General features: G+C 40.0%; 1 protein-coding gene across 1 annotated transcript in view; it reads right to left on the bottom strand.

Moving 5' to 3' along the window:
• ADGRG4 (adhesion G protein-coupled receptor G4) overlaps positions 1-67 on the bottom strand; it is a 95,522-nt gene extending 95,455 nt beyond the window's left edge. The window contains 1 exon segment of the mRNA XM_040265279.1: positions 2-67. Within this exon segment, the coding sequence (XP_040121213.1) occupies positions 2-67 (66 nt within the window).
• Between the last annotated feature and the right edge of the window lie 14,141 nt (positions 68-14,208).

The following is a 14,208-nucleotide window of genomic DNA, read 5'->3' as shown; positions in this document are numbered from 1 at the left end:
CATATGTGTCAGCTTTGCCATAAAAATCCAGCCTTTTTCCTTTTAGTGAGAGTGCATCTGTCCACATTTGGGGGAAGGGAAAAGAGAGAACAAATGAAATTTCAGTAACAAAAAAAATCAATTTTAACATCTTCCTTAGCCATAGAGTCAAATCCAGATTGTACAAGACTATTATGAGTCAATACTGGTGAGCATAAGCCAAAAGAGTAGATATTAAAAAAAAAATCACCTCTATTTGACATGTGACTTTATTTTGGCAGAAGAGCTTCTTCTTAATTATATTTAGCCTGGGATAGTATGAAAAATTAGATTAGTGTTCCCAGAGGCCACAGCACACACCAACTGAACAATCTGGGGGAGGGGGCATTCAGAAGTGTGTGGCTAGTGGTGGGGAGAGGCCAGGAAAAGGCAGCTTGGAATTAAAATTTGCTGCACATCATACTCACTCATACAATCAAAAGATGACCATTTCCATCTACCTAACTATCTTATTATATTCACATTGCAACAGCAATTTATTTCTCCAATGCCTTTTGCTGATCCAAATTACCTGATTTATTCTGCCTCTGGAGATGGCTTCTCACTGAGGCACTGACAGGGGCCTGAGGGATGGACAACTCTGGGGCTGCAGGGCTTCTGTTTGCATTCAGGAGGGGTGCAGTGGCACTGCCCGGAGTGCAAACTGATTCCCTCCTACCATTTCCTCACTAAGAGGGCTGCAGCAGCTTTAAGAGGCTCAAGATGGCCATGGACCTGGTTACCACTGACTCTGGAGTCAGACGACCTGGGTTGGAATCCCAGCTCTGACACTCTTCAGGTAGGTCACTTTGAGCAAGTAACCTAACCTCCCAATGCGTCAATGTTTGCTTCAGTAAAATGAGAATTTAGGGCCACAAAGTTGCATGAATGCACAACCCAGGGTCAGCACCAAATAAGTCTCCTACCTATCAGCCTTAAAAGATTGATTGAGGATTAAGTGAGATGATGTGTGTTCTTAAACATTACTGAAGGACATGTGCATTGGTCTAGTCTTTTGGCAGGCAATTTGTCAGAATCTATGAAGGACAGAATAAAGGACAGAAATGGTATGGACCTAACAGAAGCAGAAGCTATTAAGAAAAGGTGGCAAGAATACCCAGAACTATACAAAAAATCTTCATGACCCAGATAATCACGATGGTGTGATCACTCACCTAGAGCCAAACATCCTGGAATATGAAGTCAAGTGGGCCTTAAGAAGCATCATTATGAACAAAGCTAGTGGAGGTGATGGAATTCCAGTTGAGCTATTTCAAATCCTAAAAGATGATGCTGTGAAAGTGCTGCACTCAATATGCCAGCAAATCTGGAAAACTCAGCAGTGGCCACAGGGCTGGAAAAGGTCAGTTTTCATTCCAATCCCAAAGAAAAGCAATGCCAAAGAATGCTCAAACTACCGCATGATTGCACTCACCTCACATGCTAGCAAAATAATGCTCAACATTCTCAAAGACAGGCTTCAACAGTACTTAAACTGTGAACTTCCAGATGTTCAAACTGGTTTTAGAAAAGGCAGAGGAACCAGAGATCAACTTGCCAACATCCGCTCAGTTCAGTTCAGTTCAGTCTCTCAGTCGTGTCCGACTCTTTGCAACCCCATGAATCACAGCACGCCAGGCCTCCTTGTCCATCATCATCTCCCGGAGTTCACCCAGACTCACGTCCATCGAGTCAGTGATGCCATCCAGCCATCTCATCCTCGGTCGTCCCCTTCTCCTCCTGCCCCCAATCCCTCCCAGCATCAGAGTCTTTTCCAATGAGTCAACTCTTCGCATGAGGTGGCCAAAGTACTGGAGTTTCAGCTTCAGCATCATTCCTTCCAAAGAAATCCCAGGGCTGATCTCCTTCAGAATGGACTGGTTGGACCTCCTTGCAGTCCAAGGGACTCTCAAGAGTCTTCTCCAACGCCACAGTTCAAAAGCATCAGTTCTTCGGTGCTCAGCTTTCTTCACAGTCCAACTCTCACATCCATGCATGACCACTGGAAAAACCATAGCCTTGACTAGACGGACCTTAGTCAGCAAAGTAATGTCTCTGCTTTTGAATATACTATCTAGGTTGGTCATAACTTTTCTTCCAAGGAGTAAATGTCTTTTCCTTTCATGGCTGCAGTCACCATCTGCAGTGATTTTGGAGCCCCCCAAAATAAAGTCTGACACTGTTTCCACTGTTTCCCCATCTATTTCCCATGAAGTGATGGGACCAGATGCCATGATCTTCGTTTTCTGGATGTTGAGCTTTAAGCCAACTTTTTCACTCTCCTCTTTCACTTTCATCAAGAGGCTTGTTAGTTCCTCTTCACTTTCTGCCATAAGGGTGGTGTCATCTGCATATCTGAGGTTATTGATATTTCTTCAGGCAATCTTGACTTCAGCTTGTGCTTCTTCCAGTCCAGCGTTTCTCATGATGTACTCTGCATAGAAGTTAAATAAGCAGGGTGACAATATACAGCCTTGACGTACTCCTTTTCCTATTTGGAACCAGTCTGTTGTTCCATGTCCAGGATCATCAAAAAAGCAAGAGAGTTCCACAAAACTTTTGCTTTATTGACTATGCCAAAGCCTTTGACTATGTGGATCACAACAAACTGTGAAAAGTTCTTCAAGAGATGGGAATACAAGACCACCTGACCTGCCTCTTGAGAAATCTGTATACAGGTCAAGAAGGAACGTTAGAACTGAACATGGAACAGCAGACTGGTTTGGGAAAGGAGTACGTCAAGGCTGTATATTGTCACCCTGCTTATTTAACTTATATGCAGAGTACATCATGAGAAATGCTGAGCTAAATGAAGGACAAGCTGGAATCAAGATTGCTAGGAGAAATATCAATAACCTCAGATATGCAGATGATGCCACCCTTATAGCAGAAAGTGAAGAAGAACTAAAGAGCCTCTTGATGAAAGTGAAAGAGGAGAGTGAAAGAGTTGGTTTAAAATTCAACATGATCTGAGAAAACTAAGATCATGGCATCCGGTCCTATCACTTCATGGCAAAGAGATGGGGAAACAATGGAAACAGTGACAGATTTTATTTTGGGTGGCTCCAAAATCATTGCAGATGGTTACCACAGCCATGAAATTAAGACACTTGCTTCTTGGAAGAAAAGCTATGACCAGTCTAGACAGCATATTAAAAAGCAGAAACATTACTTTGCCAACAAAGTTCTGTCTAGTCAAAGCTATGGTTTTTCCAGTAGTCATGTATGGATGTGAGAGTTGGACCATAAAGAAACCTGAATGCCAAAGAACTGATGCTTTTGAACTGTGGCGTTGGAGAAGACTCTTGAGAGTCCCTTGGACAACAAGGAGATCCAACCAGTCCATCCTAAAGGAAATCAGTCCTGAATATTCATTGGAAAGACTGATGCTAAAGCTGAAACTCCAATACTTTGACCACCTAATGGAAAGAACTGACTCATTTGAAAAGAGCCTGATGCTGGGAAAGATTGAAGGCAGGAGGAGAAGGGGATGACAGAGGATGAGATTGTTGGATGGCATCACCGACTCAAAGGACGTGAGTTTGAGTAAAGTCCAGGAGTTGGTGATGGACAAGGAGACCTGGCATGCTGCATTCCATGGGGTCGCAAAGAGTCAGACACGACTAAGAGACTGAACTGAACAAGGGTATTTATTGCAGCATTGTTTGTAATTGAGAAAAAAATAGGAAAATCTCTATGTCTATCAAGAAGTGACTAATTAATTGTTATCTGTATACAATGGAATCATAAAACATAGTAGATGTATAGAGTTGTGGAGAGATTTCCAAAGTTTACTATTATGTGAAATGGGAGTTACATAAATGGCAGAAAGTATTATCTATGTGCCAAATCCTATTTCAAAAATAAGAGAAAAATGTGTGTACTGGCAAATATTAGAAAAAATCTGAAAGAATATATACCAAACAGGTAAGAATGAGTATCTTTAGGTTTGAGGGTTTAGGGGGATTTTTACTTTCTATGTTATTTATTTCAGTAATGTTTACAATCTTTATAAATAAGGCATTATATTTCTAATCAGAAAAAAAGGTGGATGTGTGGATAAATGATAGATAGATAGAAACCACTTGTGGCCATACTTGGGGTTCTGCAGATAGAGGTAACTTCTGCTTGTGTGTGTGTTAGTCGCTCAGTCATGTCCGACTCTTTGCATCCTCATGGACTGTAGCCTGCCAGGCTCCTCTGTCCATGGAATTCTCCAGTCAACAATACTGGAGTGGGTTGCCATTTCCTTTTCCAGGGGATCTTCCCAACCCAGGGATCGAAGCTGGGTCTCCTGCATTGCAGGCAGAATCTTTACCATCTGGGCTACTTTGAGCAGAAGTGTGGTGTAGTGAAATCCATAAAGGCCAGATTCAGGCCCCAGTTTTAACCCTTCCCTAGCGGCATGAGCATGGGAAATGAATGCAGGTAAAATCATTTAAGTATTTTAAATTTTTTTATTAAAGTATAGTTGATTTACAATGTTGTTTAGGCTCAGGTGCTCAGCAAAGGCATTCAGATATATATATATACCAGTGAACCAGTGAAATTGCTCAGTCATGTCCACCTCTTTGTGATCCCATGGACTGTAGCCTACCATGCTCCTCCATCCATGGAATTTTCCAAGCAAGAGTACTGGAGTGGGTTGTCATTTCCTTCTCCAGGGGGTCTTCCTGACCCAGGGATTGAACCCAGGTCTCCCACATTGCAGGCAGATGCTTTACCGTCTGAGCTACCAGGGAAGCCCATGTATACACACACACATTCTTTTCCAGATTTTTTTCCATTATAGGTTATTATAAGATATTGAATATAATTCCCTGTGGTATATGGTTATCTATGTTGTATATAATAGTGTATATAGTAGTGTGTACATGTTAATCCTAAATTCCTAATTTATCCCTCTCCCATGTGAAAGCTTTTAAGACAGTATCTGGCACATAGTAGTGCTATATGAATGTTAAATAAACTAACATCACTTCTCTATGCCTTGTTCCTCCATGGTAAAACAGGAGGAATAATGACCTACCTCGCAGGGATGTTATGAAAGTAGATTCAATAAGTAACAAATTCAGGCAATAACTAATGCTTCGGTCACATATGTGAGAAAGTTGATAAACTGTAAAGCCCCATATAAATATCAGCTGCCCTGTTTACCATTGTCATTATCAGAGGTCTCTTCTCCCACCAGCTCTTTCGCTCCCTCACACATGCAAGCACATCCACACTGAGCCCTTTCTGCAGCCTCCAGGCCCCAAGCAGGGCTCCAAGGAGGCGGGGCTGTGATGAGGTGGGACAGGAGCTTTGTCCTTCTGTTTGGCCAGCCAACCAGCGCTCTCTGCTGGGCCTCTCCAGGGCCTGCTTCAGAGCCACTTGTGTTTTTGCATATGATTAAACTATCCATTGCAGATGTCTGCTTGGATGCTGCCATCTGTTCCCTGGCAATTTTCAAGTTCAAATTGCATGATTGCTCCCCTGAAGTGTGTTCTCTCTTGATTTGGCTCCTCTGTGTCTCTTTGCCTCTACCCTCTGTTTCCTTTTATTTTAAATTACATTTATTGTTTCTCCCCTTTTAGAAAAAGAAGTGTTTTTTTTCCATTATAAAAGTGATACTGTACATGTTTTTTAAAAGAAAAAAAATGGAAAGTATTAGAAAGTAAAAAGAACAAAGTCAGCCAGAGCCCCACCACCCAGAGACAACCACTGTAAACATTTTACAATATTTGCTTTGTTCCATACATGGTTTTTGCTTGTTTCTATGTTACTGAGAACATATTGTGTGAAAAATGTGGTGCCCTGCTTTCCTCACTTAACATTATGACATATGTGTGCTCCGTGTTAGGAAAGCCCTATCGTAAACCTCATTTCAATGACAAAGTTACAGCCACCAGCAGTGCCAGGCACCATTGTATTTGTATTGATAAAACACATATATCATAAAATTCACCATTTTACTCATTTTAAAGTGTACAATTCAGTGATATTTAATACATTCACAGTGGTGTACAAACATCTCCATTATCTATTTCCAGAACATTTTCATCACTCCCAAAGGAAACCCTGTACCAATTAAGCAGTCACTCTCCTCAGCTTGGCCCCTGGCAACCACTAATCTGCTTTTTGTCTCTGTGGATTTGCTTATTCTCGACATTTCCTACAAATGAAATCATACAATGTGCCTCTTTGTGTCTGGCTTATTCCACTCGGCATAATGTCTTAACGGTTTATCCACGTCATAGCGTACTTCACTCCTTTACATGGCTGAATAATATTCCATTGCACTGGTATACCACATTTCAAAAATTAATTAATCTATTAATGGATATTTGGGTTGTTTCTACCTTTTGGCTATTATGAATAGTGCTGCTATGAACATTCATGCTATTTGTTGTGCTTGAACATGTTTTCATTGCTTTTGTGTGTATAAGGAGTGGGTCATAGAGTAATTTTATGTTTAACTTACTGAGTAATAGCCAAACTGTCACCAGCAATCTATGAGGGTTCCAACTTCTTTTCCTCCTTGCCAACCACTGTTTTCTGGGGTTTAAGAAATATTATAACCATCCTACAGGATGTGAGTGGCATCTTGTTATGAGTTTGATTTGCATTTCCCTAACGACTAATGATATTGACCATCTCTTCATGTGTTTGTTGGCTATTTACATATCTTCTTTGGTGAAAAGTCTATTGAAGTCCTTTGCCCATTTTTTAAACTGGATTGTCTTTTTGTTGTTATAAGCACTCAATGTATTCTGTGTACTAGGACCTTATGAAATATGTTGAAATATATGACCTGCATATATTTCCCCTTCTGTAGGCTGTATTTTTCTTTTTCTTTTCTTTTTTGGCCATGCGATGCGGCATGCAGGATCTTAGTTCCCCAACCAGGGATAGAACTCATGTCCCCTGCAACAAAACTGCAGAGTCCTAACCACAGAACTACCAGGGGTTTTCCAGGTGGTGCTAGAGGTAAAGAATCAGCCTGCCAATGCAGGAGATGCAAGAGATGCAGGTTTGATTCCTGGGTTAGGAAGATCCCCTGAAGGAGGACATGGCAACCACTCCAGCATTCTTGCCTGGAAAATTCCATGGATAGAGGAGCCTGAAGGGCTACAGTCCATGGGATTGCCAAGAGTCAAACACAACTGGGCAACTGAACACAGCACAGCAACCACTGAACTGCCAGGGAAGTCCCTGTAGGCTATCTTTTAACTTTCGTGATAATGTCTTTTGATGCACTAAAGATTTTATTTTTGATGAAGTATAATTTACCTATTTTTCTTTTGTTCTTGTTCTTTTGGTGTCATTTCTAAAAGTCTACTATCAAATCTACTTCAAGATCATGATGATTTACCTCTATGCTTTCTAATAAAAATTTTATAGTTGTAGTTCTTATATTTAGCTCTTTCATCCATGTTAATTTTTGTATATGGTGTGAACTTCATTCTTTTACTTGTGTTTACATGTATTTTTATGTATACAATGGATATATGTTTATATATCCAGTTTTCCCATCACTTTTTGTTGAAGATTACTTTTCCTCATTGAATGGTCTTGGTACCCTTGAAACCATTCAATGAGGAAAAAGTAATTAACTGACCAGACGTATATGGGTTTCTTTCTGGACTCTAATTCTGTTCCATTAATCCATGTCTATCCTTATGCCAATAATGTATTGTTTTGATCATTGTAGCTTTGTAGTAAAATTTTAAATCAGGAGGTATGAGTCTTTTAATTTTGTTCTTTTTCAACGGTTTGTTGCCTATTCAGTGTTCTTTGCAATTCCATATGAATTGTGGGATCAGTTATTCCATATTTGTAAAAAAGAGCATTGGAATTTTGATAGGGTTTGCATTGAATCTAGAGATCTCTTTGGGGTATATTGCTATCTTAATATTAAATCTATAAACATGGGTGCTTTTCTATTTATTTAGGTCTTCTTTGTTTTAGCAATGTTTGTGGTTTAAGTGTAGAAATCTTTCACCTACTTGGTTAAATTTATTCCTAGGCATTTTATTCTTTTAGATAGTATTATAAACAAAGTTGTTTTCCTAATTTTATTTCAGATGCTCATTGTTGGTGCATAGAAATACCACTAATTTGTGTATGTTGATATTGTATCCTGCAACTTTGCTGAATTTGTTTGCTAACTTAAATATCCTTTTTTTTTTAAATAACTGAGGATGTTCTTTATGTAAGAGTATTTTATCTGTGAATATAGTTTTACTTTTTCTTTCCAGTTTGGATGTCTTATTTCTTTTTCTTGCCCAATTGCTTTGACTAGAACTTCCAGTATAATATTGAATAGAAGTGGTGAAAATGGACATTCTAGTCTTGTTCCTCATCTACAGGAAAAGCTTTCAGTTTTTCACCATTAAACATGATGTTCACTATGGGGTTTTCATAGATGCCCTTTACAAGTTGAGAAAGTTATGTCCTATTTCTAGTGTGTTGAATGCTTTTATCATGAAAGCGTGTTGGATTTTGTCAAATACTTTTTCTACATCAATTAATATGATCATGTGTCTTTTCCCTTCAATCTATTCATGCAGTGTATTGTATTGACACATTAATTTTTATATATTGAACCACCTTTGCATTCCTGACATAAATTCTACTTGGTCAGGGTAGATAATCCTCTTACTATGCTATTGGATTTTGTCTGTTAGTATTTTGTTAAGAATTTTTGCTTCTGAGACAGGGTACTCAGGGCTGGAGCACTGGGATGACCCTGAGGGATGGGATGGGGAGGGAGATGGGAGGGGGGTTCAGGATGGGGAGCACATATACATCCATGGCTGATTCATGTCAATATATGGCAAAAACCAGTACAATATTGTAAAGTAATTAGCCTCCAATTAAAATTAATTAATTAATTTTTAAAAAAGAATTTTTGTATCAAAATTCATATGGGATATTGATCTGTATTTTTCTTTTCTCAGGATGTCTTTATCTGTCAGCTACCATTTTTAAACTCTCTAGCAGATTGATATAACAAGACCATGCCCCAGGTCTTTCTCTGGCAGAGCCTGAGGGAAAATAATATTCTTGCCACAATAGTTACTCAGTATGTAATTTTGTTTTTTGCTAAATTCCAAAGCTGTTTGCCTGATGATGCCAAGTTTAAGCAATTTTTAAGCAGAATTGAGTTCACTGAGCATTAAACAATGCCACTTTCCCCCAGAAGGCTCCTGCTTTTTATTATCTGATTTTCAGGGCAGTAGTATAACTGGAGCCTTGGCCCCTACTGCAGTTTCCAGTGCCCAGCATAACAGTTGGCACATAGTAGGTCCTTTATTGCTATATACTGAATATAATGGTTGTGCCCTATATTAGGGCACTGAGTTGGAGACTAACAAGTGGGTAGATGGAGGGCTGTCCATTGTGCAAAAGTTATCAGCAATGTGAGTGAAGCATCCGGCATAGGATGACAAATTCTGAACTACAAACTGAACTTGTGCACCCTGCCCTCTGTTTTAGAAAATCTTTGGCAAAATATCAGGAGAGAGTTCACTCTCCCTATCAGACCCCAAAAGTAACAAATGCATTCATTGTAAAAGTCAGTGAGGGAATTCCTTGGCAGACCAGTGGTTAGGACATGGCGCTGTCACTGCTGTGACCCAGGTTTATTCCCTGGTCGAGGAACTAGATCTTGCAAGTAGCACAGCCAAAAATAAATAGATAATAGATAGACAGATAGACAAATTTTAAAAAATAAAATAAGTAAAAGTCAGTAAATAAAAAGTTTAGAATTCTAGGGACTTTTCTGGTGGTCCAGTGGTTGAGAATCCACACTTCCACTGCAAGAGGCACGGGTTAGATCCTGGGTTGGGGAACAAGATCCTACATACCATGTGGCCACACACACACAAAATTAGAACCCTAAGAGGCAGATAATCAGAATGATTTTTTTAGCAAAGTCCCTTTGTTTTCTGAAGATAGGATTAGTAATCATCAGATTATACTTGCTTTCCTGTCCTCTCTTGGTAAAGATTCTCCTTGAAATGTTAAAGTGTTTCAAAGGTTAGGGGACTGAGATTTCAGGAGCGCTGCTCTGCACCATCTCAGGAGCAGTGAACAAATGGGGTTCCTCCCTGGCCAGGCACTGTGGGCATGACCTGGTCACTGTTTCTCCCCCATAAAGTAACCTGCTTTCCTCTACTTTATGCAAGAGTTCTGATCCAGAGACCCTGACCGAGTGTCTGAGTGGAATAAGTTGCCAGGGAGCTGTAAGCAAAGTACCACAAACAACAGAAATGTATTGTCTCACAGTTCCGGAGGCTAGAAGTCTGAGGTCAAAGTATAGGCAGGGTCATTTCCTTCTGAGGCCCCTGAGGGAAAAATCTGTTCCTGGCCTCTCTCCTAGTTTCTGGTGGTTTACTGGCAATATGGGGTGTTCTGTGGCTTCTGCTACATCACCCTAATTTCTGCCTTTATCCTCACATGGCCTTCTTCTTGTGTGCCTGTCTGTGTCCACATGTCCCCTTTGTATAAGGACCACCAGTCATATTGGATTAGGGGTCCATACTACTACAGTGTAAGTTCATCTTTTTAATAATGTACTAATTATGTTTGTAATGACCCTATTTCCAAACATGGTCACATTCTCAGGTGCTGAGGGTTAAGGCTTCAACATATGAATTGTGGGAGGGATACAATTCAACTCATAATACTGCATAAGACTCAAAGCCCAGCTAACCACCTGGCAATACCTCCTGTCCAAGGAAGGAGAGGAATCATAGCTGATTTGAGGGAAGGGGCTCCCTAGAGTCGTTGGCTGTACCAATTCTGTAAAGAATCTGCCAGTTCTGAAGGTGAACATTCTGCCAAGGGTATACCATGCCTGCCTCAATGAAGGAAAAGTCATTACTCATAATAGGGCTCTTCTGGCTCTTAGTACACAAATCTTTGCAAAAGAATATCCAAGAGCATTGAAAAATTTAGTAGACCAGCCTTGGCTGTCTAAGTAGATATAGTAGATACATGCTTGATACTGGGGAGCTCCATTACCCACGTCACTGTGGCCATCATATAGACAACCATCCACATGATGATGGCTACTGTCATCCACTGCCTATACTTCCCACTGGTCTTGTGAGTAACCAGCTATTCTTTACATAAACCCTTGTACACTGTTTGTGAGATTGCAAGTTGGTGCATTCACTATGGAAAACAGTGTGGAGCTCCTCAAAAAACTAAAAATAGAGTTACCATATGACCTAGCAATTCTACCATCTGGTATATACTTGGAAAAAATGAAAACACTGATTAGAAAAGATACATGCACCGGTGATCAAAGTAGCACTATTCACAAAGCCAAAATATGGAAGGAACCTAAGTGTCCACTGACAGATGAACAGATAAAGAAGATGTGGTACTTATGGTACTATTTCCAAACTGAACCTTAATACTGATACAGCTTAATAAGGCAAAGGTATGCTGACAATGTTGGTATTACTAATATTTTGATATTATTGACAATAATAGTTTATATAAGTATTAACATGTTTAAAAAGTTAAGTATACACACACATATACACACAATGGAATATTATACATCCATAAAAATGAAATTCAGCCACTTGCAGCAACTCAGATGGACCTAGAGAATATTATGTTTAGTGAAATAAGTCAGACAGAGAGAGATACAGTATGATATCATTTATACATGGACTCTAAAAAGTAACACAAATGAATGTATATGCAAAACAGACTCACAGATATAGGAAATAAATAAGCAGTGGAGGAAGGGATAATATAGGAGTAGGGGATTAAGAATTACACATTATTATGTACAAAATAAACTACAAGGATGTATTAATAGCACAGGCAATTCTAGTCATTATCTTGTAGTAACTCTTAATGAATTATAATCTGTAAAAATATTGTCACTCTGCTGTACAGCTGAAACTAATATAATATTGTAAATCAATTATACTTCAATAAATTATAACTGATTAAAACAGATGGTATACTAATCCGGAATTTTACATATAGAAAAAAAAATTCCTACCATCAATGAATAAATTTGCCCCCTACAAATGTAAAAACAACAACAACAAAAAAAAATGTAAAAACAAAAATGAAAAAAACAGATCTTCCGTATATAGAAGCATCCAACTTTGAGCCTCATTTCTCTCACCAGTCCAGTCACAGAGTTATCCAACATGGCCTCTCCTCCAGATCATGTATGTGGCTTGCCAAGAGTTCTTGGAATAGGAGGCAAAGGAATCACCTTCACAAAGGTAATGAGATTGTCCCTTCAAATCTTGCATCCAAGGCCATGTCTCACTCAACAAAATAGATGTTCTTATTCATAAAGCCAGAAGCATCCTGGAACATTCATTTACTCAACAATGATGGTCATTGAGCCCTGATCATGTGGCAGTGTTGGAATACAGTGATAGAGTGAACACATGTCCACACCAGGTCCCTGGCCTTAACATTCCAGAGAGAGAGAGAGAGAGAGGCAATCACTCAACAAGAGAAGAATTACGAACTCTGAACTGTGCTCTGAAGGAAATTAAAAGGCTGATGAGCTAGAAATGGGGGGGGGCAAGAATCAGGAATGTCTACATTCAATCAGATAGTTAAGGACAACCTCTCTGAAGAAAAGTCACTTTAGTCCTAGGGGATGAAAAAGAGCTAGGGTTATAAAGATGTGAAGTAAGAGCGACCCAGACATGGGTAATAGTATGTGCAAAGGCCTTGAGATGGGACTGTGCTTGCCACACTCGAGGACTAGGAAGGTGTGTCTGGAGTGAGAGAGAGGAAGTGTGGTAGGAAATGAGGCCCAAGAGGCACTAGGAAACCAGACCATGCAGCGCTTTTTAGGGCTAATTACAGAGCGTCCTAATTGTGATGGAGATGTACTGACAAGTTTTGAGTAAAAGAGTGACTGACTTAGTACTTTAAAAGATTTCTCTGACTGCTCTGTTGAGAATAGGCTATCAAAGAGCAAAAGTAAAAGCTGGGACCCACAAGTCCATTCCCTGTGTCTGCGTCTCTATTCCTGCCCTGCAAATAGATAGCCGCTGGGAAACAGCTGTATATTGATTATATTCTTTGCAGCCAGGGAGCCGAAATCAGATTGATTATATTCTTTGCAGCACAGGGAGCTCAGCTGTGTTGACCTAGAAGGGCGGGATGGGGGATGGTGGGAGGGAGGTTCAGGAGGGAGGGGATATATGTATACTTATGGCTGATTCACTTCGTTGTACAGCACAAACTAATACAACATTGTAAAGCAATTATACTCCAATTTTAAAAAAATAAAAAAATTGTTTTTAAAAAGCAGGGAGCCCAGCAGCTATTTCTGCTTTATTCTTTCCCTTCTCTTTCCCCTTTCCCCTCCATTCTGCAGCCATTCAGTTCCTGACCTCAGTCTTCGCCCCCTCCTTGCTGGCACTGCTCTCACCCTTTAGGCCTTATGACAGATTTGGTTTCTTCTTCTTGACCCTTGATATTCTCTCCATGGATGTGGTTTTCCTCCATACTCTGGCCTCATCCAGTGGTGGCATCTGAATCACCTTCTGCCCGATTTAGGCTTGACCCCACCCTGTCTCCCACGAAGACCCTCACAGTTGGGAAGCTGGAGACTCCTCTGAAGTCTGGTGGGGACTGTTCCAAGAACCGATTTTTTTTTCCAGGAAAAATGATGAATTTCTCACCAATTGAAGGACGATGAAAACTAATTGTTGGATAACCTAAAAGAAACACCTGGAGTAACGGGCAAATTTGGCCTTGGAGTACAGAATGAAGCAAGGCAAAAGTTAATAGAGTTCTGCCAAGAGAACGCACTGGTCATGGCAAACATCCTCTTCCAACAACACAGGAGAAGACTCTACACATGGACATCACCAGATGGTCAACACTGAAATCAGATTGATTATATTCTTTGCAGCCAAAGATGAAGAAGCTCTATACAGTCAGCAAAAACAAGACCGGGAGCTGACTGTGGCTCTTTATTACCAAAATCACACTTAAATTGAAGAAAGTGAGGAAAACCACTAGACCATTCAGATGTGACCTAAATCAAATCCCTTATGACTATACAGTGGAAGTGAGAAATAGATTTAAGGGATAGATCTGATAGACAGAGTGCCTGATGAAATATGGACAGAGGTTCATGACATTGTACAGGAGACATGGATCAAGACCATCCCCATTGAAAAGAAATGCAAAAAAGCA

The sequence above is a fragment of the Oryx dammah genome, unplaced genomic scaffold, assembly GCF_014754425.2.
Source record: "Oryx dammah isolate SB20612 unplaced genomic scaffold, SCBI_Odam_1.1 HiC_scaffold_23, whole genome shotgun sequence".
NCBI classification, from domain to species: domain Eukaryota; kingdom Metazoa; phylum Chordata; class Mammalia; order Artiodactyla; family Bovidae; genus Oryx; species Oryx dammah.
The sequence above is the reverse complement of the archived record's forward strand: the minus strand, read 5'-3'. Positions and strand labels throughout refer to the sequence as shown.